This window comes from Amphiura filiformis, chromosome 20 (genome assembly GCF_039555335.1).
Source record: "Amphiura filiformis chromosome 20, Afil_fr2py, whole genome shotgun sequence".
In the NCBI taxonomy this organism is placed as follows: Eukaryota; Metazoa; Echinodermata; class Ophiuroidea; order Amphilepidida; family Amphiuridae; genus Amphiura; species Amphiura filiformis.
This window is the reverse complement of record NC_092647.1, coordinates 51,860,873-51,888,771: the sequence shown is the minus strand read 5'-3', so window position 1 is coordinate 51,888,771 and position 27,899 is coordinate 51,860,873. Positions and strand designations below refer to the sequence as shown.

Here is a 27,899-nt window from a genome sequence, read left to right as displayed (position 1 = left end):
AAGTAAAAAATCCAGAAAAACAGTGTGAAATTGGGCAAAAATACCCTAAAACAGGCTGAAAATCAACAAAATTGCGTAAATTTTGGCCACAGAAAATCTGGAAAAATCCAGACAAATCACACCCTGAATCTGATTTGATGCAACCTTTTTGTATTTCCTACAGGTCTTTCATTTTCACAAGCTTGATAAAATAAATCATGGATCAACCAATTTTGACAGGGCCATGGAACTCTCACTTCCAATATTCCAGTCAGTATGCACAGGAACAGCCAATTAGTTCGAAGGGTCATTAGTCTAAAAAGGGTTAGTTGGGCATTTCAGGTTAGGCTTAGGGTTAGGAATAAGGTTTAGCATTAGGGTTCAGGATAGGGGTTGGTTAGGGTTAGGGCTGGGATTAATAATAATAATAATAAAAGAGATTTATATAGCGCATCATACAGAAGTCTCGATGCGCTTTACAGAGCACATATACATAAAAGTAAAAACTAAATAAATGTACAAAAATCCTTAAATAATACACCTTAAAATACAATCTACAATAACAAGATTAATTAGGCTACACCAAGCATCCCTCACAAGGAAAGGAGAAAATAAGAACGAGCAAAGGGTCCCAACCAAGTGAAAGACGCATGGTAGCACAGCATATACATACAGTAAGCAATAAAACAATGACCATATTATATTTACAGGCCATTATACTCATTATAGCAAAAACCAAGTTCAACATGATCAATATAAAAACATAATAATTATTAAATGGCGAATAAGATCAAATCAGACAGAAGCGAGAAATATTTCAGCTTGGAAAAACAGCAATATGATGGTGGCACATCACCCTGCTGAGGGGAGAGGTTGCCAGCACGTCACCCTCAGCTAGAAACATAATAAATAAAACGCGAAATATGGGGTGGCACAACACCCTGCTGAGGGGAGAGGTTACCAGCACGTCACCCTCAGCGAGAACAAACATGATAATACAATTAAAATTAAGGCGTAGGCGAGACCAGCGGCGAGAACAACATTATGCCGATTATTAAAACGCAATATGGGGTGACACAGCACCCTGCTGAGGGGAGAGGTTACCAGCACGCCACCCTCAGCAAGAACAACACAGAAGTATTTTTACAAGATATATTTGACGAAAAACAGCGATAACTATCTGGCGATAAATAAAACACGAAAATGGGGTGGCACAACACCCTGCTGAGGGGAGAGGTTTCTAGCACATCACCCTCAGCAAAATTGAAACATAATAAATTATATAACAACAAAATCACAGATGAATCAAACAATGAAAAGATGCGTCTTCAGAAGTCGCTTGAAAGAGTGCAGTGAGTCAGCAGAACGAATGTTATGTGGCAGGTTGTTCCAAAGAAAAGGTGCAGCTAACGCGAATGATCTTTCCCCATAATACTTGGTAGATGGACGACATGTGACTGAGAGAAGTGATTTAGAAGAAGAACGAAGTTTGCGACTAGGATTGTAGTGCGAGATGAACTGTGAGATGTACAGAGGAGAAAGTTGATTTTGAGCCTTGAAGGTCATGAGAAGAATCTTATAGATTATCCGCTGTTGTACAGGGAGCCAGTGAAGTGCCTGAAGAATAGGAGTGATGTGTTGATACTTGGAGGTGTGAGTGACGAGCCGGGCTGCAGTGTTTTGAACTCGCTGCAACTTGGAGATATAGCTATCCGGTAGGACGTATAACAAAGAGTTGCAGGAATCAATCCTTGAAGTAACAAATGCGTGAACTAATCTCGCTGTGTTGACCTCGTCAAGATAATATCTGATTTGACCAATTCTACGAATTGCAACTAGGGCAGATTTACAGATGCTGTCGATGTGCTCTTTCATACAAAAGTGAGAATCCATTACAGCGCCTAGATTGCGCGCACCACTTGAAGAATTGATCACGGAATCCCCGATTACAAGCGATATTTTTGTCGCAGGTCTGTTCGTGTAGTGGGAAGTGACATGGATGAGTTCGGTCTTGGCATCGTTAAGGACCAATTTATTTGCAACTGCCCATGATCTCACATCCGCAATGCAGTTTTCCATCACTTCAATAGCCTGAGCTCGATCATCAGGGTGGAAACACATATATAGTTGTGTATCGTCTGCGTACACCATAGTATGCACACCATGTGATGTTATAAGATCTTGCATAGGGGCACTGTACATGGTGAAAAGTAACGGCCCAGCGACCGATCCCTGTGGTACTCCGCAGCTGAGAGAAACACTGGTTGAAACTGCATCTTTCACGACGACAGATTGTCTTCTATTCTCAAGATATGATTTAATCCACATATGGGCAGTACCAGACACGCCATATCTGTCAGCTAATCTCTGAAGCAATAACTGATGGTCTATTGTGTCGAGAGCCGACGAAAAAATCAAGGAGGACAAGAATGGCCTCATTACCTTTATCAAGTGCACAAAGAATGTCTGACTGAACACGGAGCAATGCAGACTCAGTACTGTTATGTGATGTGCACGATACGCTGATTGTTTGGAGGCGTTGAGGTCATTATCATGCAGATAGGACTGAAGTTGAGAAATTGCGACGCGCTCAATCAACTTGCCTAAGTAGGTCAGGTTAGATATCGGACGGTAGTTTGCAAGTTCATCAGCATCAAGCTTGGGCTTCTTAAGAAGCGGAGTGACGATTGCATGTTTCAGGCTTGATGGAAAAGAGCCAGATAGTAACGACTGATTCACAATTGCCGTCATTCCAGGCAACATCTCGTCAATACATTCCTTCGTGATGGAAACAGGCAGAGGGTCCAACTTGCAAGATGTAATATGAGAAGACTTAATAATCTTCAAAACTTCCTCTTCAGATACTGAATGGAAACTATCAAAGGAGCTGGAGCAAGTACCACAGCTAGGGTTATGTTTAAGGGTTAGGGTTACATTTAGGATTAGGCTTAGAGCTTAGGTTAACACTGCAAAAACTTGGGGGTTAAAAGTAACACTAATTGGAGTCAACAGGGGACTGCACCCAGGGGTGTTGTGTTTTAACACTTTTGTTGTCAAAAATGACATGAAGAGTATAAAAATAACACCCAAAAGTGTTAAGAAATAACCCCCCTAGGTGCGGTCCTCCGTTGAATCCAATTGGTGCTACTTTTAACACCCGAGTTTGGTGTTATGGTAAGGATTGGGGTTGATAACTAAGTTATTGGGGTGTCAGATGACCCTCTGGGCTATCAACCTGTAACCAGTTTAATGAACAAGTCTACCCTAGTCTCATCTAAGCTTAACATGTGTCACAAACATTAGGATTTCTTAACCATGACATTCTTCCATTCTTTAAAATGACACCTCACCCATTGATGCTAGATGTAAAATAGTAATTTAACATTTCTATAGTTATCTTTGTCTTCCAACAACTGCCTGTTTTCAATGTGTTTGGTCACATGGATATAGTTCCAACTGATTGAATCGTTACTTTTAAATCACTTCCCTAGCTTTTACTTACTCCTCTTGAGTTGATATGACAAGTTTCTCCACCTCATCTCTCTCCACATGGCCGGGTTTCAACCAATCTATCATACAATTCAGAGCTCTATATTTGGATACAGCATCCGATAACTGGGACCAGCCGGTAGACTCATTGGCATTGACAATGTCTTTTATTAGCTGTGAAATAGTAAAATAAGATGATCAGGTAAAATAGCTTAACCCCATGAGAACTACCTGCCGATTGGCCAAAAAGAAGTTTTCGTATCAATTGGACCAATCAGCAACATTGTTAGAATAATTTCACCGCACAAAAAAATTGGGGTGAATTATTTGCAAAGCTCCAATCTGATTCGTGATTAAAGTGAAGATATCATGTAATTGACCAATCAGAGGCAATGTTAGATCGGCAGGTAGTAGTCAGGGGGTTAACATAAAAGAAGTTAAGAATGATTTAAACTTGGACATCAACACTATTATTTCGCTTACCGGGAGCGCTTTTTAGGAACTTCCTCATTGTCAGCTGATGTTGTTAGGTCTGATATTTTTCTTGGAAATGGCTAGAGACCAACCAAATCAGATGACATCACCAAAATTGGAAAATTCCTGCCCCTGGTTCTACTTGGTTTGATCAGGTTGTCCCACACAGGACCTAGGGCAGGAATTTCTAAACTTCCATGACGTCACCTAATTTAACGTCATCTGATCAGGTTGGTCAACAACATCGGCTGATGAATATAAGTTCCAAGAAGCATTCCCGGTAAAAAAAAATAGTGCTGTCGTCTAATTTAAGATTATTTTCATTTTACTACCACTACTATAATCTTCAATTCTATAAAACGATGATTGTTAAGCCAATGATCTTTCCATGCTATTTTCATCAAGATCATCACACTAGTCATACTTATCCCCATCCTCCATCAACTTACTGTTCTTATTCTCACAGTTATATGCAGCCATTAACCTCTTATCTTATCCTCATTGTCATCTTCATCTTTGTCATCATCATCACTGTGTCACCATCACCATCATCCATCATCATCACCATCATCATGTTTGCAATATGCTGGTAGGTAGAAGGAACAGTGGATGTCCTCGGTTGCTTGGTGTCCTCATTTAACCTACTTTCATCAATGTCACCTTTACCACCATCCAGTCATTGTAACACATATTATGTACACACCTCTACACTCAAACATACCCCTACTTGTAAAGGCTTGCAAACTAAGACCTACATACAACAAACCTTACACACCCAAAGCTTAGCTCTAAACCGTGGACCCATCAGACTTCATACTGAGCTACCCTCCACTGGCAAGCGGGGCAGTTTATGTTGTTTGCAATATGCTAGTAGGTGGATGTATTAGTTGCTGGGTGTACTTTGCTATCACGTACTGTCACCTTCACCAATCACCATCATCCCCATCAATGTAACACACATTATGTACACACCTTATGTACACACCTTTATACCTCAACACACCCCTGCAAACTAGGACCTACAACTAGGACCTTGGCTATTGTCCCATCAGACTTTATACACTATCTAACTGATATGACCCTAAGCTACCCTACACCACCAAACAAGACATTTTTATGTTGTTTGCAACATGCTGGTTGCTCTGGATCTGTCCCCTTTGCAGGTCTTTACAAAGCATGTGCCCCCTCACAGACACACATGGCCCCCCACACAAGTGCTTACCTGGCATATATCCTGCTTCCTAGCTATGATCTTTTTGGTCATAATAGGTTCTTCATGTCCTGCTTTATGAGGAATAATATCAAAGAATTTGTCTGATTTACTCTTGATAAAGTCCTCATTACAGTTGCTGTCAATGGCTCTCCTGATTTCTAGCAAAATGGCCTCTGCTTTCTCTACCTAGAAATTAAAGCGAAAAAAAGAAATTATCCTACCAATGTTTTTACCCAAAAGGCAAATTTGCGAGTGTTGTGAGCAAAAAAATAGGGTTTTTTATGCCTTTTTGGTCAAAAAAAGGTCCAAATTTGGGAAAAAAGTCCACTTTTTCTGACGGGGCATTTGCATTTGACAGGGGACATTTGTCCCCACCATTCCCCCCTCTCGTCCGTGGGGTTTGTATCTTGTGCATAAGACGCATCAACATCTCAGTACGCATGTATTATTTTGTACTATTTCACTCTCAACAAGTAGTATACAGTAATTAATGTATAAATGTTGTATAGCTATGCAGGGGGGGGGGCACTTCAATATGAAATGGATATAGGTGTAGGGCTGACACTTTCGAAGTAAGGGGCATTCGGTGAGAGCAAAATGTAAAAAATATGCGGTCATTGGGTGAGAGCATGATTTTTGGCATTCGGTGAGAGCAAAATGTAAAAAATATGGGGTCATTGGGTGAGAACATGGTTTTTGGCATTTGGTGAGAGCAAAATGTACAAAATATGGGGTCATTGGGTGAGAACATGACCTTTTTTTTAATGGAACCTTTGGGTGAGAGCCGAAACAGCGTCAAAAAACCTCGAAAATCAAAGTAGTTCAAAAAGGCTTCAAATTTCTTTGTTGTTTTAAAAATAGGAAACAAAATCAGTGATAAATGAAAGTTGCTGTTCAAATTGAAAAATAAGAGTCTTTGGGTGACAGATCAAATGGAAAAATAGGGGGTCTTCGGGTGACAGAACATGTGTTCGTAAAAAATATGGGGTCTTTGGGTGAGAGCGACCCTACATACGCATCACCTCCAAAGTGGGAGTGCCCCCGAGCTATACATGTCCTGAATTGTACATTGAAGAGATAAAAGTTGCTACCTTTTCTAGTGATACAGATCTTATAGGAACACTCAGTATTGCTGACAGTGTTCCCATAGCTTCTCTCCACACATAATCAACTAAGTATTCCACTTCCTCCAATAAGTCCAGAGTCTGAGTATGTGACTGCAGCATCCTCTGTTATCAAATAAATAACAAGTAATCTTCCATCAGCATAAAAATCGAAAAAAGGATGATGAAAGCAGAATTCTAACATTTGAAATGATGTGAGTGACAAGTGTACACAGTTGAACCGTTATAATTTAAAAGCTTTTCGCCAGCGCATAGGGCGCTGGTACCTAATTCTGAGATGGGGTTTGTGTACACTAAAGATTAGCTAAGATTATAGCCTTCTTCTATTGGTATGAATTATTTTTTTACTTCTCGTGGTGGAAATGTTTTTGATGTCTGCTAATTCGATTTGCAAGGAAAAGAAAGTATGTTTTGCCGCTTCAACGAACGAAAACGATTGAGTATTGCCAAAGTTATGTTTGAATTAATTATGACTTAAAAAGTTATCATAGGTTAGGCCTACACATATAAACATAAACTTGTTCAGCAATCAGCATATCAAAAAAAATGACATGGTCAAAGCGGGGAATGATCACGAGGTCATATCAGTGGACTATTGAGCATAGCATGATGTTTGGTTGCCTGTGAGTGCAGTTAATTGATATGTTGATAACAGATCTAATAATGTTGTGGAATCAAAATCTTCATTATATGGACCACATTGAAGTCAAAGTAATTATCTATCCTATCCTGTATCGTTTTATGGATAAAATTGACTCAAAATGTTATTGATGATATTATTGCTATCTTTAACATCAGTTTTGTCTTTTCAACGGAAAAATCCGATTGAAAATAAAGTTTTTAGGGCTAGCTATAATATTGAACAATATATCCCATATTTTGACATGCACTTATAGAAAATAAATAAATTATTGTCTTACTTTATAAATGATAAATACTGTAAAATGACACATAACTAAAGTGAGGCCAATTTCTATCTTTTTATTTGATTCATAAAATTACATTCAACAAAATGATTGAAGACTGAGAAAACACACAATGCAGACTACAGAATGGAGTAGGTAAGATGCCATGTCCATAGCTTTGCAGGAGTTTCGGACTAACAATCAACACATTCAAAAAATACAGTTTAAAAGTGAAGATTGTAGTGAATGATCAGTCCTTTATCATGTGCTTGCCACTATCTACTTTATAGTAAACTATACATTGCGAAATAATATAAAATTATTTTAAAATAAAATGTGCATGTAAGTTGAGTTAACATAGCGAATTAACTAACAACTGCAGTGTATTTCTTGATTTTTATAATAAGCATGGGTAAAAAGCAGTAAAGACAAAAATACAGAACAATTTGGAGTAATGAATTAAAGAGTTGACAGGAGTTATAGGAGTTAATGTGTTTTGCTGTTTCAGTGTGCATGTTCTCACCATTGATGGTTTGGTGAACTGTCATGTAACATGGATGTAAGCGTGATCCTAAAAATGCCTTTCACGGTGACCCAAACTATTTACAAGACCTCTTCTGCATTGACGCTGGCCTTCCCTTTTAAAGGGAATTTTTATCAAACTTATATTCCAACAATAATCATTATTATGTTCTCAGAATCTTCTTTCCTATACTTTGTACAGAGTTGAAGAGTCCAATATAATCAACACTTGGACTCAAAACTTGGACTGTGTTGGATAGGCTCACTTTTTCCCCCCAAATTTTGTTTTTTACACTTTTTCTCATTTTTGACCAAAATCACATTTTTGACCGAAAATCACATTTTTGACCGAAAATCACATTTTTGACCAAAAATATCACATTTTTGACCAAAAGTCATGTTTTGACCAAGAAAAGATTCTGAAAACATAATAATGATAAAATTGATGGTTTTTTCACTAATGCAAAATTTATTGAGTCTCACTATGAGTTTAAAAATATTGGACTTCGCCTCGTCCAATATTTTAAAACTCATAGCTCGACCAATAAATTTGTGTATTGGGTTCAAACCATCCAATTTTATATCATCATACTTGACTAGTGATAGGCCTGGTCAATATATTGACAAAACCCCGGGACAATCAATTTTGATTACTTTTAAGTGTTTAGTTTACACAGAGAATACAGTTTTCTTTTTCTCACAACAAAGTTTGGAATCGTGCAATACACTGTCATTAAAACTGGACCACTCTGACACTAGCATTAATTTATTTTTCCAAGTCAAAACAGTTAAAGGCCTGGACTCCTGGCTGTTCACCCATATTGAGTATTTATGCACTCCAAAAAAGAGTGCAATTTTAATTCCAAAAGAGTGAATTTCACTCCTACTCTTCAAAAAGCCAGAAAAAGGACCACTCCAAGAAGAGTTGTCTCTTAGATAATAACTTAACCCCATGAGAACTACCTGCCCATTGGCCAAAAAGAAGTTTTCATTATCAATTGGACCAATCAGCAACATTGTTGGAGTAATTTCACCACACAAATAAATTGGGGTGAATTATTTGCAAAGCTCCATTCTGATTGGTGATTAAAGTGAAGATATCATGTAATTGACCAATCAGAGGCAATGTTAAATCGGCAGGTAGTGCTCAGGGGGTTAAAGAGTGGACATTTCACTCTTAGAGTGAACTTCACTCTTTTGATTAACAAATTATACATAATTGCATCAAATATATTCAATGTTGAATAAAAAGTGTGAATTGGGCCTAAGTCTTGCAATTGCAACATTCTCCAAGGATATGCGACCTCATACATGTTGTGTTGCATCCACAAACAAGGATATCCAACCTCATATTAACCATGCCACTTCCTGCTACAAAATTGACTTTGAATAAATTCATAAAACTAGAACAAGGCCAGAAATCAATTTTGTTGCACTTTACATGAATCAAAACTGATTCTCACCAACTCACATGAGTAATAAGTGAGAATTCACTGATCATCGATTATCATAATTTACCATGTACAGAATTGATACGATTTGGGGAGATTCTGACAGAATAAGTTTAAGAGAACGGTTGCGATTGGGGCCCTGTAGAAGTTAGTTGAACATGAAAGTATGAAAAGAAACAACCAAACATGGCTACAAGATCATTTCAAACTGCTCAACAAGTTGATCAATAAATTACAAAATTAACAAAAATATCAATTTGATGATAGTAATATGCCCTTTTCAGTAAACAATTCAACTATTCATTCTCAAAATGTCTGCTATCACACCGTACCTTTTTTACACATATTTTTTTTTTTGTCAGCAAAATTAGTGAGTCATAAAAGATTCAGTTCTAATATAATCTGCTCACAGTAAATAATAAATAAATTCGAGACAATCAGTGCATGGCATATCAGTGTCAGTAAATTATCAGTGAGAGGCAAACAAAACTTTTCTAATAGGCCGCATCATGCCTGGTTTGACCAGGACAATTGCATGTGAAACTCACAAAATGTGAAATTTTACGCAATCTTAACCCAAAATCAAGTTCAAATCTTGTCTCTACCAAGCCAATTTACAAATGTACACTATTTTAGCCCAAAATCAAGGTATTGACCAGGCTAAAATGAAGATTCATCTCAGGGCATTTCTGGTAGATTTCTGCCTTGTAGATGGAACTGCATGACCAGCCCAGTGAAGGCTCTCTTGGGAGACGGCACTCTACTACAATAGACAATACACATACCTTTCTGTAGACAGGAGAACCAATCCATCGTGACATGTGCTCAGTGGTTCTTTGATATCCTTGATTGATACACCTGTTATACAGGTAACTATACACCTGTTCAGCTTCTGCACCTGTTGATGTATACCGACATTCCTTGGTGCCACAATGGATATCCTGAGGTATGGAATGGAAAAAAAGCAAATAGTGAGTGTCTTTCTCCCGGGACCTCATGTACAAACCCTTTCCTATGTGCCGCCCAAATGGGTAGGTTTTCCACGAAAAATCCTGAGACAAATGTCTATGTTTTGAAGAAAATAATCCTTAGACATGGGTCTCCTTTTTAAATTTTCTTTGCTATGTGTGAAAAACATGTTGCTTTTACTATTTTCAAGCTAAGATGGGTCCTTATATTCTGAAACTGAAAATCCTTAGGTATAAGTCCCTATTTTTGGTAAAATTACCCTTGGAAATGGGTAAGGGTTCGAGAGCTGGAGTCGCACACCCCCGTCGGAAAATAATCCATGATTTTCAAATGGAATGAGCACATTAGGCAGCTCCATTTGAAACTCTGTGAAAGATTCAAGTTGAATCTCTCTCAGAGGGTGTATGAAATTCAAATGGAGCTGCCATTCATACTCCCTCTCAGTAGAAACCTGGGGTAGAAACGCTCTGAAAGTATAACCAGTATCCTAAAGATTGTGTGTAAAGAATTCATTTATGCTACTAGACTAGTAACTAGTGAAGGTTTATTTTGTCATTTCAGAATAAGAGGAACTTTTAATATTGGTTACTTAAATTTGCACTGATTTTGGGGGATGGAACTTTTAGAATATTTTAACTTTTACTTCATAATGCTATAATGATTTGTCCTTAATTTTTTAAGTTTAAGGAAACCTAAAATGTTTGATATACATGTAGGGCCAACATAAAATAACATTTATGCATAACAATCTGTGAATGTCACTTTAAGGCTTCCCATTATCTTGTTTGCATCATCATTCCCTGCATAGCAACCCTGCGATAGCAACACATTACACATACCTTAACATCCTGTAGTACTCCATGATGTGTGAACACCCTATAAGCCAATAGCGGCTCATCCTTGTGGGTTTCCTGTATGGTTTGACCTATCAACCTTGATGTGTGAATCTCTAGTACACAATACTCCTGGATATCTGCAGTTAGTTTCTGTGAATCAAAAAAATGGAAGTGATTAACCACTTAGGATATTGACTGGATGTCTAATGAGGTTATTGTCAATAAAAAATAGTATTTAATAAGCACTTTTCAGACTGTACTTCCCCTTCAAACAGGCCAAATTTTACGATGATTGTCGGTCCAATTCAATTTGACTTTAAAGTATATTAAATTGTGACACAATCTGCAATATGGGGGCCAAAGGAGGCATTTTTAAAAACTAAGTTACTTTGGTTATTACTTTATATTAACATTAAGCTATCGTATACTGAAAACATCAAATGTCTAGCATATCTACAACCCTGGACAAAAGGGTTGGAATGAAATTAGTACGGTATTGCAAAATAAGCCCCCGTTCCCCCCGATCAATGTTGAATCCTGACATTTTGTTCATGTGCGCTCAGTAGTACCCAACATTGATTGGTGGGGCAGGGGAGGTATTGGGGTGAGGGTAATGTTTAGACTTGACACTCAAGAAAGTGCCATTTCATCACTCTAGAAATAACGAAAATATGGTCATTACAAGGTGCACATTCTATTTTTCATTCCAACCTATTTTGGCTAGCATTGTATTTGAAAAGTTGAAAAAAAATCATCTAATTTTGGTTTTTTGGCCATAAAATGAAAAGTAAATAAGATATGGACCTGCAATTTGGAGGCTAAGCAGCTCTTATCATTATCCTTTACCACAAAAAGTAACAATAGCTAATCCGTCATATTTAGGGACTGGTCACTAAAATTCCTAATATCCTATTTTTGGCCCTGTTTAGAAACACAATTGATCACTTTAAATGCCAAAAAATAAGTCTACAAACTTGTAAAACATTATTTAGATCAACAAAATCTGAAATCTATTCTGTATAAATAAATACTAAGGAAAAATAAAATATCGAGATCAAAATAAAAAGCGACCATACAGGATTCGAACCCGCTGTCAAATCTGCTCGTTTAACTGGTACGCTCTACCAATGGAGCTATTTAATGTTACTCGATTTGTTTGCGATAATTTAGACCATATCAATGTATGAGTTTTACGGTATGCAGACACAATAAAGATTTTAATACTATGTCATATACTGTTTACAGGCTTGCATACCGTGCATTTTTCTATTTATGTCAAGTTTTGGAATCTAATTTGTGAAGAAAAGGTCTGAATACCGTGGTTCTCTATTCAATAAGCCAATTATTGTTGCATAAAACAAGTGGATTAGTTTAAAACACTTTTATTCATTTATAAAGAATCTCTAGTACAAAAGTGCACGAGAATTACAACGCCTCAATAGCTCAGTGGATAAGGCGACTGCCAGTTAACGGAAGGGCTTGGGTTCAATTCCGGCATTTTTAAAATTTCTTTTGTTTTAATTTGCTTTTGCCTATGAATAAAAATTAAATTAAATGTTTCGTTTTTGTACTAAACACTACAATTTAATTTTCCTTTCTACAGCCTAACGATACGAACAACATAGCCATAAAACCTGTAAACTATACTACACATGTTAACTATCTACTGAAGACTTAAATAATGATTTTCTATGTATTTTGTATATTTTTAACTTCAAAAAACATTTATTTCAGTTTTCATGTTCTGTTTCTAAGATTATACTTTCATGAATTACATTTATGATATTTCATTTACATGTAAAGGGTAAAATGAACATTTCTTGGACGTACAACACTTATAATGCAATATATGACGTTATATGAGCTACTTTAGTTGAATTGCATGAACTTCAAATTAAAGGCTGCATGTACATAAATTGACCGCTCCCTTACACTAGTGACACTATTACAATTTTGGTTTTGTCATTGAGGAAAAGACAATTAATTTTTTTATTTTGATGTAAATTTTCATGTAAATCGGACAAAGAATAAAAAAACTATAGCTATAAAACATGTGTCATTATGTAATTTCGGTAGCCTTAGAGACATGTATTTGAAAAGTTGAAAAAAATCATCTAATTTTGGTTTTTGGCCATAAAATGAAAAGTAAATAAGATATGGACCTGCAATTTGGAGGCTAAGCAGCTCTTATCATTATCCTTTACCACAAAAAGTAACAATAGCTAATCCGTCATATTTAGGGACTGGTCACTAAAATTCCTAATATCCTATTTTTGGCCCTGTTTAGAAACACAATTGATCACTTTAAATGCCAAAAAAATAAGTCTACAAACTTGTAAAACATTATTTAGATCAACACAAATCTGAAATCTATTCTGTATAAATAAATACTAAGGAAAAATAAAATATCGAGATAAAAATAAAAAGCGACCATACAGGATTCGAACCCGCGCTGTCAAATCTGCTCGTTTAACTGGTACGCGCTCTACCAATGGAGCTATTTAATGTTACTCGATTTGTTTGCGATAATTTAGACCATATCAATGTATGAGTTTTACGGTATGCAGACACAATAAAGATTTTAATACTATGTCATATACTGTTTACAGGCTTGCATACCGTGCATTTTTCTATTTATGTCAAGTTTTGGAATCTAATTTGTGAAGAAAAGGTCTGAATACCGTGGTTCTCTATTCAATAAGCCAATTATTGTTGCATAAAACAAGTGGATTAGTTTAAAACACTTTTTATTCATTTATAAAGAATCTCTAGTACAAAAGTGCACTTAGAATTACAACGCCTCAATAGCTCAGTGGATAAGGCGACTGCCAGTTAACGGAAGGGCTTGGGTTCAATTCCGCATTTTTAAAATTTCTTTTGTTTTAATTTGCTTTTGCCTATGAATAAAAATTAAATTAAATGCTTCGTTTTTGTACTGAACATTTGATTTTAATTTTCCTTTCTACAGACTTACAATAAGAACAATATAGCTATAAAACCTGTAAAATATACTACACATGTTAACTATCTACTGAAGACGAAATAATGATTTTCTATGTATTTTGTATATTTTTTTTTTTTTAAAAACATTTATTTCAGTTTTTCATCTTCTGTTTCTAAGATTATACTTTCATGAATTACATTTATGATATTTCATTTACATGTAAAAGGTAAAATGAACATTTCTTGAAAGTATAACACTTATAATGCAATATATGACGTTATATGAGCTACTTTAGTTGAATTGCATGAACTTCAAATTAAAGGCTGCATGTACATAAATTGACCGCTCCCTTACACTAGTGACACTATTACAATTTTGGTTTTGTCATTGAGGAAAAGACAATTAATTTTTTATTTTGATGTAAATTTTCATGTAAATCGGACAAAGAATAAAAAACTATAGCTATAAAACATGTGTCATTATGTAATTTCGGTAGTTTTAGAGACAACCCTGGACAAAAGGGTTGGAATGAAATTAGTACGGTATTGTAAATGAGCCCCGTTCCCCCGATCAATGTTGAATCCTGACATTTTGTTCATGTGCGCTCAGTAGTACCCAACATTGATTGGTGGGGCAGGGGAGGTATTGGGGTGAGGGTAATGTTTAGACTTGACACTCAAGAAAGTGCCATTTCATCACTCTAGAAATAACGAAAATATGGTCATTACAAGGTGCACATTCTATTTTTCATTCCAACCTATTTTGGCTAGCATTGTAGTTCTAAAGTTATGAAGTTTTGTGATGTCTATTTTCTTATGTATTTTATTGTTTTTTGCTCCATATTTTGCCTTTATGTCAATTTCAAATTTGCCGCCTTTCTTAAAATCGCTACATGTTCTAGGATGGAAAACATCATTTGCTCAAAATCACAGTACATCTGATAAATGTTTCCAACTATACAAATGTTTACAAACAGACATGTATGAGACAGACCATATTGACACCGCAGTACACAAAATGGGGCACCATTCCGTTGTTGGAAAAGATAACCTTTCATGTGGTTTTTCTGAAACTCAAGTGGGTATTTGAGCCCCCCCCGCACACAAAAATTATTGAGGGGGGCTGAGCCCCCGAGCCCCGCTTCATAAGCCTAGGAGGGTGTTGTCTTACTGGTGGATACTCAACTTGAGAGGTGACAGGAATGTGCCTGTCATTAAGTTCCCTTTGAAGAATATACCTGAATGACTTTTTTTTAAAGGTTTGGCTCCCCAATGATACCTTTTTTTTCTAAAATTTTATCATCAAAATGCATAAAATAATGCAGAAACTTTCAAATTCTCTTATTTCAGCAAATTTCATTCAACCATTATAAATACAAAAATAAATGCTGGTGATTTAATGTGCACTTCATCTAAGCATGCCAAGGTTGTAGTTATCAGCACACTTCAACAATTATTCCACTGCCATTAGCATATATCAGAATCATTTCCGCTTCACCAAGTCCGCAACTGATGAGCAGGTACTCTCAGCGACTTAGATTGTGATTACCCCCAGCAGCTCCCCATTTTACACCTGGGTGGAGTGAAGCAATTGGGAATTAAGCTACCTTGGTCAAGGATGCAACACACTGGCCGTGGTGAGTCAACCTGTTGATTCAACTTACCTGGAGCAAAACACCTTTGACCAGTTCATAGCCTGTGGAGGTCTCACTTGTCTCACTAAATGCAAATGGTGGTGAATTTGGATCACCCCAGGTCCACACTCTGTTGCAAAGAATAAATATTACATAAGCACATGGTAATAATTTGCCATAAAAGTAGTTATGTAATCAGATTAATTACCATAGCAATGGGTGCACACTATCTTTGAATGTATCGCCCTGCACTAGATGTTACGATGTTCCACTGTATTGCACATAGATTATCAACAAACAGGGATAAGGACCTGGATCGTAATTCTATAGAATATTCATATCATGCTGATCACTCACACCTGTAAGATTAGTTTCTTTGAAAAAAACCGCGGTATTGTATTCAATTATGATTGTAGTCATACACATGTAACATGTGACTTTGGAACCAGGTTGGGGGTGGCCCCTTAATAATTTTGTGGCTATGGAAAAATACCATTAGGCCAGTAATTTGAACCATGCAACCATTCCCCCCAATATTTAAAATATTCTGGAGCCTCTGCTAGCTGCTTATAGTGCAGGGTGAAACACATGTGGGTAGTGAAAACCACACATTGTAAATATTCATATGAATATTTTTATTTTCAGCATATTTTACAATAATTGCAAAATTAAAAAAATCCCATAGTAAAATGGCCAAAAAACAGCTTGTGCCCCTCCCCAATCAGACCTGGTGCCCCCCAATCATGGCCCCCCAATATGATGACTCACGCTATGCCACTGATTGAGTGATTGCATGAAAGTTCCCATAATGTCGTTATGTCCCAATTTTGCTAGGGGGGTGGATTAAATGTTCATATGGATCAGCTCTCATCCCCTTCACCGCCCCAGCTCATTTGGGGCTGACACTTGATCATCCAATTATGAAACCTAAGTATTTACTTACTGTACTCTGCTTGGATGTAAATCTGTTTTCTGAGGTTTGGTATCAGTCAATTCACCTGTATCAAAGCAGTTGAGATAAGTATGATGCTAAGACCAAAAGAAAAAAAAACTTTTCCCAGAAATTTTTCAGATTAGGGTCGGTTGGATGACAATCAAACAACTTTTTGGGGGGACTATAAAAGATCCTTTGCAAAATATAACGGTAACACCAATACTGTTACTGTACATATTTAACCTACACATGTAATTAGGGACCGTTCACAAACACTTGTAAGGGGGGCCTGATGCAAAATATTTTCATCATGGAAATTTTTTGGAGCCACCACCCTTTACAGACCTCAAAAATTTCAGGGCCCCCTTTTTAACATGAAAATTATGGGTCAACCCCATAGAAAAGCATATAAACTCAATTTTTCCAGGAAAATATGTGGTCATTTTTTTCAACCCCCCCCCAGGAGGGTCAGAAATTGTCAGGGCCCCCCTTTTTGCATCAGGCCCCCTAACAAGTGTTTGTGAACGGTCCCTTAGCACTCCACCAGCACTTTATAGCATTTAAGTCATTTTCAAGGGGCTTTATTTGTACTTTATTTATTCACTGCATTATGAAATTCAACCTGGATATTTTTCTGTGCAAAATAAAGCCGCAATTCATTATAAAGAAAAGGAATACTGCACACATTTTACATCTTAAATTCCACAAAGTTTAACAACAAAAGGCAGCTGTTGAAAATATTTGTACATAAAAAACTTACATAAAAGAGTATATTTTAACTTTTCATACTCCAAACAGCTATTGTAAAATAAAATATCTATATTTTTGCAAAAGGTCTGAAAGGTATGTTAAACTCTAACAAACACTTGGCAAGATATCTCAATATATTGAATATTTCCTTAGTTATTAATTGTCATCATTCATGAGTCACTGCAATTCTATGAAATACAACTATCTGATTAAAACATTTTACAGGCAGGTATCAAAAGAATTCATTTGTTTCGGAAGTGACATCAGAAGTGGGGGGGGGGCATGTGCCCCCCTTGCACATGCCACTGCTTAGAACTTGCACTATTTGAAAATTAAATAGTAATGTTCTAACACTTTATACTTTCTTGCAGGTGGTGGCCGCATTGCATTCTCTAAATTCAGTAAATTTTCATCGTCAACCGTGTCATTAAATGGGATGATTTATAAATTTTAAACCGCTTGAAATATCACAAACAAGTATGCCTATGTTGAGAAATAATATAAATACAAGCTAAAACCGTTGGGGTTCGATAATGAACCCCACAAAACTAACTGTGTATATGGAAAATGCCATACAGCCGGGCGGTTTCACAAGTTGCCGGCTCGATCATGTCATCCGCCGCCTGCTTTCTTGATTAATTAACAGATAAAGGGGACACAATTACAACCAGGTACATGATTTTAAAACTTTGAAGTTAAGATTTCAAATATGACATACCTCAAAAAGTCATTTGTAAACTTTGTGCTCATTATGTTAGAGCGGGTCACAATATTCAATGTACTTGACGTTTTCAATGTTTTTTGAACATCGCAACAGCTTAAATTCTGAGTAACCAATCAAAATAGTGCTTTTAGATCTCTCAGCAATTTTTACCTTAAATTTGCAAAAGTATACAAAAGTTCCAAAAATGTAAGAATTTACCAAAAAAATGATTTTTAAAAGGTTTTTTGGTCAAAAAAGGTCTGAAGTTGGGGAAGAAAGTCCACTTTTCACAGATATCTTTTTCTCAGTACAAATGACCATATGTGGACATGCTGCAAAATATGGGTAACATTTTTGGTCTTTTGGTATATCAATGACCCCCTTTTATAACCTGCCATTTAAAAAAAAAGTTTTCTGTACAAAAGGTTTTGCCATTGCTGGGTATTTACTAATGGTATAGGTCAAAAACAAGTCAAATATACTTACTGGAAGGTAGTGCTGCATGCTCTTCTACTTGAACAGTCTTGATAATCACAACAAAATCATCATGAGGAAGCTTCTGTGTTAATCTCACACATGTGTCAATGTACACTGAACTTAGCACTGGGATGTTGTGTTGTTGAGCTTTGACCAGCGGTGGACTTGAGTGGTCAATGTTGACAATGTCACATACAACGACAAATGATGTCTGCAGAAAAACAAACAATGATTGTAATGATGAAAATCAATTTCTGAATGGCATATAAATATCCCTAGCCAGGGGGATCCAAAATGGTAATTTAAAGAAAACCAAAAACAAACTAAAAACACACAAATAAACAAACAACTCAAAAACAAATGAGTGAAAAGAAGTATTTATTGAAATCAATTAAAGCAAGTAACTCCCTTCCCATACCCACTCACATAACATGATGTATGATTTAGGAGTTCAAAACAGTGAAAACACCGTTTTCCACAAAAAAGATATAAAATATGGTGGAAAACATTAGCGCCAATCCGGCTTGAAATGCGAGGGGGGAGGAGGCATTCAACCTAAATTGTCAAAATGTGGCTGAAAAGAACAAAAATGGGTCATATTGCCAAAAATTGACTCCAAGTGGCGGCGCTACGAAGGGGGGGGGGGGTGGCAAGGGGGGACATATTTTCTGTCAACCTTTTTGGACTTTTTGAGAATGAACAATATGCTTGCTGGGAAAATGCCATTTGCGGTGAAAAGGGCTCATGTACGTCACACCAAATTTTCAGATTGCCCCCCTTGTTTTCCATTTCAAACTTAACATTAGGATTCCCCCCTCAAAATCTAACAAATCTGTTTCATTAAAACCTCCCCCCCCCCGTGTAAAGTATTGGATGGTCCCTATAAAAGTCAAGATCAAAATGACCGTCAGTTTCTAAAATTGACTTTTATTTTAATCTTTTTGAATTTGTTTAAAAGTCTTACCTCTTCCGTGACAATACGGGATAGCACCCCTGCATTATTTGTGATGTTTTTCTTCACTTCTGCTGCCTTATTTTCTAAATCACCTGTTGCGCCAGGTTCTACCACGAACTCCAACCCGTTGAACATAGCAACTGAGTGTTAAACCACCTGTAACAGGCCTGACAACGTCAGCCTTGGTAATGACATGCAAACCCTATACTTCGTTTTTCAGATAGCTGCACTCACGTAAATACGGTACGTGTAAAGCTGTACGTGTGTATCTACTTTGTAATGACAAACTTTATTAGCAACCGTACCAGGAACTAAAAATCTGACTGACCTTCTTCGCCTCAGTGCCCTCTGATTCCCGGTTCTGACTCAGGCATGCTCTGCAGGCCCTTGGTGGGGTTGATGCTCTAACCACTTACGCATAGCGTTGACGTGTGTGCTGACTCATAATCGCTGGAGTCGCACTTTCAGTAAAACCCAACAAACCTGCAACAAACTACGTTTATTACAAAACGTATAAAAATGTCTGCTTAAATAAAGCTAAGTAAAATATAAAACATGTTTCTCGTCCCCCGCACACCGACATCGCCCGGTTAATAATTACATTTAAATACAGCAGAGACACTACACGGGATCGATACACGTGAATGTGCTATGCACGATTTGATATTCAGACGATAAATCTTTGGATACCGGGATAGAAAATGATGAATATCTCCCGTAATTTATTTAGTCTAAAGAAGCCAGATTTTGTTCCTTGCACTTGAATATATGTGTTGAACGGATATGATAGTCGTTAGCTTGAGAAAGAACCGTGCGTCCTGAACTCAAAAACTGACAAAAATTCTGATTTTATATGTGCCGAACTATAGCGCAGCATAGGCTAGCTGCACTCACTCGTGGAATCAGTCTAAAAGCAGATGACCATTGACCTCATCATGACGTATACATGCTCACTCACACACAGAGAGGTCAATTACCAGGCCAGGCTATTGTCAGTAGCCTTAGTCGGATGTCCCTCGGCTCATTATGCGTCTCAAAGGTCGGAACAAAATGGCCATGCGTGGCTGTGGATTCAACCTACCATGGCGATTTCTGCCATGAAGATATCGGGGCGATGACACTGGGGGGCGCATTTCGTCGGCAGAGTGCTACACTATCGTAAGTGCAATAGAATGTCATAGCTGCCTTTTGTAAAACACCTATTGTTTGCAGCACAATCCCCTCATTGTAAAGTGTTGATGTTCTGTATTACTTGCCTGATGCCCACTAAGCTAACCCAAGATATCACCTTTACATGTAGTTGGGTGTTTTTCTAGTGTTATTGGTTAAAAGTAAGTACATTTATTGAAATGTTGCAAATGGCAGCTATTACATTCTACTGCACTTACGATAGTGTAGCACTCTGCCGACGATTTCATCCCCCAAATATTTGTCTTGCCCCTCCCGGTTTTGTCCCCACACTTTGAAGTCCATTTCAGCCTAAAAAAACCCGATGCCCCCAAATAATTCCTGGCGCCGCCACTTTTGTACTGCAGCATACTGCAGTTACTGTCCGTTTTCCTATACACAATACACAATGCTCTCACTTTTACAAATAATGTAGGGTACCTGCAGGTAATATGGGACCATTAAGGACGTTTAGCTTATGTGCATAAAAACTATAGAAGATATGCCCAAAAGAGATTGTTATGATGAACAACCAGGCAATGTTATCTTGTTTTTATGTTTGTTTGGACGCTATGACGTCAAAATGACGTCATCGTCAAGTGTCCCATATTACCTGCATGTGCAGGTAATATGGGACACTGTGTTATCTCTATGGTGAAAATCAAAATGTTCAGAAAATCACTCTTTTGTTCTAAAAACATTTTTGTTACATGATTTTGAATGTTAAATGCAAATTTCAACAAGAAAATTCAATTTTCTATATAGTTTTGCTTTTCGCATTGACAATGCACACAATTTCCTATGTGTCCCATATTACCTGCACCCATTCAGTTGAAAATCAGAGAAAATAATCATTTATAAAGGAAAGTGCCACTTTTCAGTGGAATTTTACCTGCTGATAAGCTTAACCCATCACCTAAAGATCATAAAAAGTGACAAATGCACCCTCAGTACCAGAGTATTTGGATACACAATCATAAAATGTGGCGTCATTGATTTTATATCAGGCCAAAAAAACGACGTAAATTTTTGGGCAATTTCACTCTTTTTGGCATTGATTTCCAAGAGTTTGATACACAGACTCCAAAACTGCATTTCTAGAAGCACAATTGATGTCTCTAAACACTTAAAGGGGTATTTCGTGATCCACAGCCTCATCCCCCACTTTTCTCAAAAAAAGTTGAGATTTTTATATCACTGGAAACCTCTGGCTACATAATGTTTATGTACAAAATATTTCTTGCAGATTAATTCGTTTTGCAAAGATATCGTGAAATATTAATTTCGTTCTGGTGCACCAGAACGAAATTACAACGCATTGTATATGGAGCAGTGTAATACACATAATCAAGCATAACTCGCAAACGCAAAGTCGGAATCAACTGAAATTTTGGGAATAGGCTTTTTCGTGGATATGTACTGAAAATGTCATAAAAAGAGGATGCTAGGATCACGAAACACTCCTTTAACAAATCAACTTAAAGTGTGTACCTTCTCTAAGCTACTTTTTGTTAAAATGAAAACAGGTGTCCCATATTACCTGCTGTCCCATATTACCTGCAGCTACCCTATGTTAGAAGTAATATGCATTTGCTTAGTTAACATCACTGTGTGAAAAATAACCGGCCAATATTTAAAGTATTCTCCAAACTTCTAGCAAATATATTTCTCTAACATGACCTAAAATTACAGCTAGGTTAGATGTTCAGAAATAGTCGCACTTTCGTAAAATATGAGTGAGGGCAAGGCATAGCTAGCTTATAGCTAGCCAACTCCCCGTGTCAATTGAATGGAGATTTCCCGGGAGATTTGACCGAAAATATTGGTAACGGACCGCTCAGTTCTGAAGGTACAACCCAGCAAACACAAAACGTTTTCGACATCATTCGCAAAACGTTATAAAAGGTTGTCAGAAAACGTTTAAATGTCGGGTTATATAAAGGGTATATTAAGAGTATATAAAACGTTTTCTTTACCTTAAAAACATTTTATGATAATCTCCTGCTCAGCAAACAAAAATGTTTTACAGAAAACGTTTAAATGTCGGGTTATATAAAGGCTATAAAAACGTTTTAATAACATTCCATAAACATTCTTAAAAACTTGATACAAAACATTCTAAACAGAATGTTATTTTGGGGTTAAAAAAATATTTTGCGAAAAATGTTTTGCCCAAAATATTTGCAATAACGTTTTAAAAACGTTTTCATGACCTTTATATAACCCGACATTTAAATGTTATTAAAAGGGTTTGAAAAGAACATTTTAAGAACATTTCTGTGTTTGCTGGGTTCAAATTTTTTAACATAATGTTATTTAAGTATTGACAAAATATTTGGCAAAAATGTTTGCAAAAATAGTTTAAAATAACATTTTTGAAAACATTTTAAAAACATTGTTGTAGTGTGTTTTCATACAAAACGTTTTAAAACGTTATCATGACCATTATATAACCCGACATTTTAATGTTATTAAAACGTTTTTACCTAAACCAAAAGCCAAAATATAACTTATTTAAAACGATTTTAAAACGTTTGTGCGTTTGCTGGGAAGCTACATTTAAAGTATTCTATGAAATTCTAGAAAATATAGTTTTGTAACATGTCCTAAATTTTTAGCTAATTTAGGTGTTTGGAAATAGTCGCACTTTTGTCTTTTAGGAAGAATATGTAAACGACAGATAACACCAAAAAATATGAAGAAATTATTTCCAAACCGTGTTAAGTCAACAATCATTATGTTGCTCATTTTCAAGAATGCTGGTTAACAAAAAGCAGACCATTGTCTCATTTCGTGAACAAAGGTCCACATACCATTGTTTCCTTGTGTTTCCTTTATAATCGGTTACCCAACTGAAGCTATAATACCAGCTCATTGCGATACCGCACATATAAAACAGACACATGTGCACAACCAGAGAAGATCTGATTTAATCAGTTGAGCTGTTTTCAATGAGTGTTATCTTGGTTTAATAGCTTTTAATGGGGTTTAAGTCCTGCAAAGGTCGTGACATGACTGCATCATGGGCTGATCCACTTCTTTCCGCATATCATGAGTCGACTAATAAAAAAGGCACCGCAGCCAAATCGATTCGATCTTTGGATCGGTCGTCGATGCTGCTTATGCTTAATGTTATAAACCTAATTTAGGACCTATCAACTATAATTAATCAAAATTAGTGATAAAATTCTACTGGCCAGTACCTTACCTACATAGATTAAATGTTAAAGCAATTAACAATAGCAAATAAATTGAATTTTCATCAATAATAAAGATCGACCAAGCATCGCTTCGATGGTCGATCGAAACTTAAACTCGAAAGATTGAACAAATTAGGATCAATTGCCTAACAAATCTTTGAACAAGTTCATTTGGATTGTTAGATTCAACTGTTAACATGATTCTTTTTGTGCGAATCCAATAGAAATGAAGGTGTTAAACTCACATTTTTAGTGACGTTTCACCCACTACACTAGTGGTTTCTCCCGACTGGCAACTCACCACACCAGACCGCTTCTTTTTATTGGCGACAGGATCTAGGAGCCACTATAGAGGCTCTGACACTGTAAACAAGGACGAGGGGGCCTACACACTAAACAACATCTTTGATCAACTCATCACGCCCTCTATAGTGGCTCCTAATGTGATGAGTTGCCAGTCTGATGAAACCAAGTGTAGTGGTGAAACGTCACTAAAATGTGAGTTTAACACCTTCATTTCTATTGGATTCGCACAAAAGGAATCATGTTAACAAGTTGTGCTCTGTATTATTTTGCATCAGCCCATAGTGTTTGTTACAACTCATTACACTGACACATCCATTATGACCTAGGTTTAATGTTAGTATTTTCCAGAGTCTCTTACCTGGTTTCCAGGTGTAACACTTTCTAATTGGCTGTGATCAGGTGTTGCCAATCACCATTCTAATCTCCCATAATAATGATTTTATCGCTTCTTTTACAGCATCTCCATTTCATCATGATAAGTTGTATCTATCTCATTGCAAGCAGAAGTTGACATAATTCAACTTGAAGCACAATGAGATCAACCGGTCTGTTTTTAGTTTGGCAAGCAACATAACATACAATACCCAATTAACGAACGATTTTGCAAGATTGACAAAATATGTGTGAGTCCCATTACCCCTCCGCACCACCATGACCAAACCCTGCATCACATGTATCACCTTGGGGCCGTATGTTTCACCAACTGCTCAGTCAACAGAAATATTGTGACAAATTTTACGCTTTCATCTCTCCCTTTTGGTCTAAAATCAACCACCATTTAGCACTATAACGCCAAATTTCTGCGCGCACTTCTCCCAGTTAAAGTCTTAATGTACGGTCTTTTATCAGAACACACCTTTATTGTTTTCAAAACCGATTTTTTGGCATATTTGTAATAATTACACATGTTCCAACTTAAATCTATGAGGAAACTGTCAAATTCGCCCTATTTGTAGTACGGGATGGTTTTCTGTTGGTCTGACATAATTATTATCATAATTTTCAAATTATGATAATATGTCGGAAAGGTCGCAAATCGTAGTCTCCTACGAAACCATTTGGTTACGCTCCCTCCACACATAAAACCTTTAAAAAAATGGGCTTTGAGACATAGCATTTTTTTACCCTATAGATATATATTGGTATGATATATGCCGTAAAAACTCAATAGTTAGCATATCTGCTTACTATCGAGCGCTTTTAAAATATGCAAACGTGAAGAGCCCCATCCAAAAAAATGTAAAGGGTTTTGAGCAAATCATCGATACACATAGTTATATACGAACAAGTAAACCTGCAACTGTGTGTCTCAACCCCATTGTGTCAGTTGGTAAAAAGCGTCGGACTTTGCTACAATAATGTTTTCAAAAGCGCTCGATAGTAAGCACATAATTATGCTAACTATCGAGTTTTTACGGTATAGTATTCTACACTTGGCATATTGCGCAAACTCAAGTCACAACTAGTGTATTTAAAAAAGGAATATGAGTTGTGAGTTTGCTCGGCATTAATATCCGTATTGCTTTCCCATGTTTCTGGTAGCTTCCGGTTCATTTAATTAGTTCACTTTGTTGCCGAGTTTGAAAAGCGATAAAACCAAGTTCTGTACTGTATGTATTCTGTTTTCATAAAAGTGTGACGAGAGCGACGTGCGTATTTTGTGGATAGTACTGGGAACGTTGTAAAAAATTGCTACACCGCGTACCTTACAATAATCATACAAGATGTAGGAGGTCCGTCATATTTTGATTGTTGGTTATTTTGTGATAAAAGTCCGACCAAAAAAACCAGTTTAAGGTTAAGAGTGCGTGGTGAAGGTCGCAGGTTTCGATCAAGGTAAGTTCTGGGGTAAGATGCATTGGTATTAGAGTCTATGGTATGATATAGCATGTAATGGCTAAAGTTGGCAAATTGGACAAACTCACAAATTGATACTTTCTATTTTAAAAGTAAATAAACTCCATTGGATCATGTTTTGTGACCAATTTCCGACATTCTACGTTTTCATCGCATTTTGTTGGGCTGTGTTTTCATATTATACATTTCATTTCTTTCAATATCGATGCCATGGTGCAAGGTGTCCCTTTGAATAAAACAACTCGCATGTAATGATCCACTGGTATTCATAAATATATATTTATTTAGTGTTTGCCAAAGCACAAACCCTTTCTCTATTGTTCTCAATTCCTAGCCTGTACGTAGCCAGTGCATTTTATTGTTATCAATAATCATTCATTCAGAGAAATTTAATTAGCATTGTATTGTATTTATGAGAATATAAAACGTTTTTTGCAGGTTGAACAAGGAGGCCTATGTTTTAAATACGGCATTCGTTTTTAGACTAGTTCTATTTTGGAAAAATCGCGTTCCAACCGGCAAGTTTGCGTAAAAGTTGGCAACTAGATTGTTTTTGTTAACTTGGGTATGCTGAACTCAAATTTGGTAGTAAGTAAGTAAATAAGTAAATAAGTAATAAATAAATAAATAAATAAATAAACAAATAAATAAATAAATAAATAAATAAATAAATAAATAAATAAATAAATAAATAAATAAATAAATAAATAAATAAATAAATAAATAAATAAATAAATAAATGTGAGAAACATATATCATGACTACATGTTTGAGTTTTAAAACATTTAGCAAATTTGGTTGTTAGTGAAGTCTCTTCACAATTTATGGTTGAAAGTGCATAATACAGGAAATGGAAGCAATCAACAACAAGGCCAATGACAAGGCCCGGAAACAAGGTCATGTGGTCAGTAGTCCGGGAGTGAAGGCAGTTTAGGTAGAATTAATTCCTTAGTCGATGATTTTTGTACCAATGGATGCAGAGCATATTGTAGTATTGTATAACAAAAATCGACTAAAATCTACTTTGGGCAACATTTTTACGAGCCCTTGAAAGTTGCACTTATTCATTGGGCAAGTTTAAGGGTAGACGAGGTATTGTTGGTCGAAGCAACCAAAAAAAAATCGATTTTCATTATCTAGATCAATATATTATTGAAAATTAACACCTTGATGTTTTGCAAAAGTTCATTCTACAAATCGTATATTTTGCAAACTTGCTTAATTTGTTGTTGTTGATGAGATATGTACGTTTTACAAAAGTGTTGTTGTTTCAGCCTTCTTTACAACGTAACTCAAGAACCGCAGCACCTATAAAAGTATATCTGTGATATTTTAATTCTTCTACACGCCCGCTATGAATTGAGCAATGCAGTTTTTGCCAAAGCGCACTACCATTCGTAAGATGCTGTGAACTACCAAATCACAACAGTTTAAAATAATTAATAACCTTAATTGCGAAGACGTAAATCAAAATACCGGGTGTCCCAAAAGTCCCTTAACGTTGTGAATTTGCCATAACTTGCGTTGGGTTAATAGTGTTGTTACAAAATTTGCACAGTATGTAGATAATTCTTTTAGAAATGTTATGATACCAAACATGCCTATGTGGTCATGACCCTTTGGCATGAAATTAATGGATATCTACCGTACCGTAAAACCCACTTTTATAAGCGCAAAATAAGTCTCGTCATTTGAGACGTGAACACGATATAACGTGTTATCATTTTAAAATATGTTTTGTTTAATTTAGCTGTGTTTGTTTGATTGTTTGTTTGTTTGTTTTCAATGCGTAATCTTCATTTTCTGTTTTATCTGGGTTTTATATGGAAACTGCTTAAGATCTTTTCTGAGGATTCGATGAACAGTTGTACGCGGTATACGTTATTCTCCATAGAAATTCGACATACTGATCGCCTTGGGCTTTTCGCCACCGCTCTTCGTATGACATCAATGTTTGTAGCCGATCATCCTGTTCTTCCACGTCCTGCCCTAAGTAGATCATGAACAGATC

At 36.4% G+C, this 27,899-nt stretch overlaps 2 protein-coding genes across 2 annotated transcripts in view; one reads left to right on the top strand and one right to left on the bottom strand.

The window, feature by feature from the left end:
- Window positions 1-19,702, bottom strand: part of LOC140142372 (protein mono-ADP-ribosyltransferase PARP4-like) — a 49,342-nt gene extending 29,640 nt beyond the window's left edge. The window contains exons 1-9 of the mRNA XM_072164341.1: window positions 19,368-19,702; window positions 18,413-18,614; window positions 16,483-16,537; window positions 15,570-15,669; window positions 10,966-11,112; window positions 9,943-10,098; window positions 6,247-6,384; window positions 5,165-5,341; window positions 3,482-3,642 (exon numbers count right to left, since the gene is read on the bottom strand). Coding sequence (XP_072020442.1) covers window positions 3,482-3,642; window positions 5,165-5,341; window positions 6,247-6,384; window positions 9,943-10,098; window positions 10,966-11,112; window positions 15,570-15,669; window positions 16,483-16,537; window positions 18,413-18,614; window positions 19,368-19,493 — 1,262 coding nt within the window. The 5' untranslated portion in view covers window positions 19,494-19,702. The remainder of the gene's footprint in view (window positions 1-3,481; window positions 3,643-5,164; window positions 5,342-6,246; window positions 6,385-9,942; window positions 10,099-10,965; window positions 11,113-15,569; window positions 15,670-16,482; window positions 16,538-18,412; window positions 18,615-19,367) is intronic.
- Window positions 19,703-25,553: 5,851 nt separating this feature from the next.
- LOC140141965 (transient receptor potential cation channel subfamily M member 5-like) overlaps window positions 25,554-27,899 on the top strand; it is a 36,323-nt gene continuing 33,977 nt past the window's right edge. Inside the window, exon 1 of the mRNA XM_072163855.1 lies at window positions 25,554-25,867. The gene's annotated coding sequence lies outside the window, so the exon portion shown is untranslated. The remainder of the gene's footprint in view (window positions 25,868-27,899) is intronic.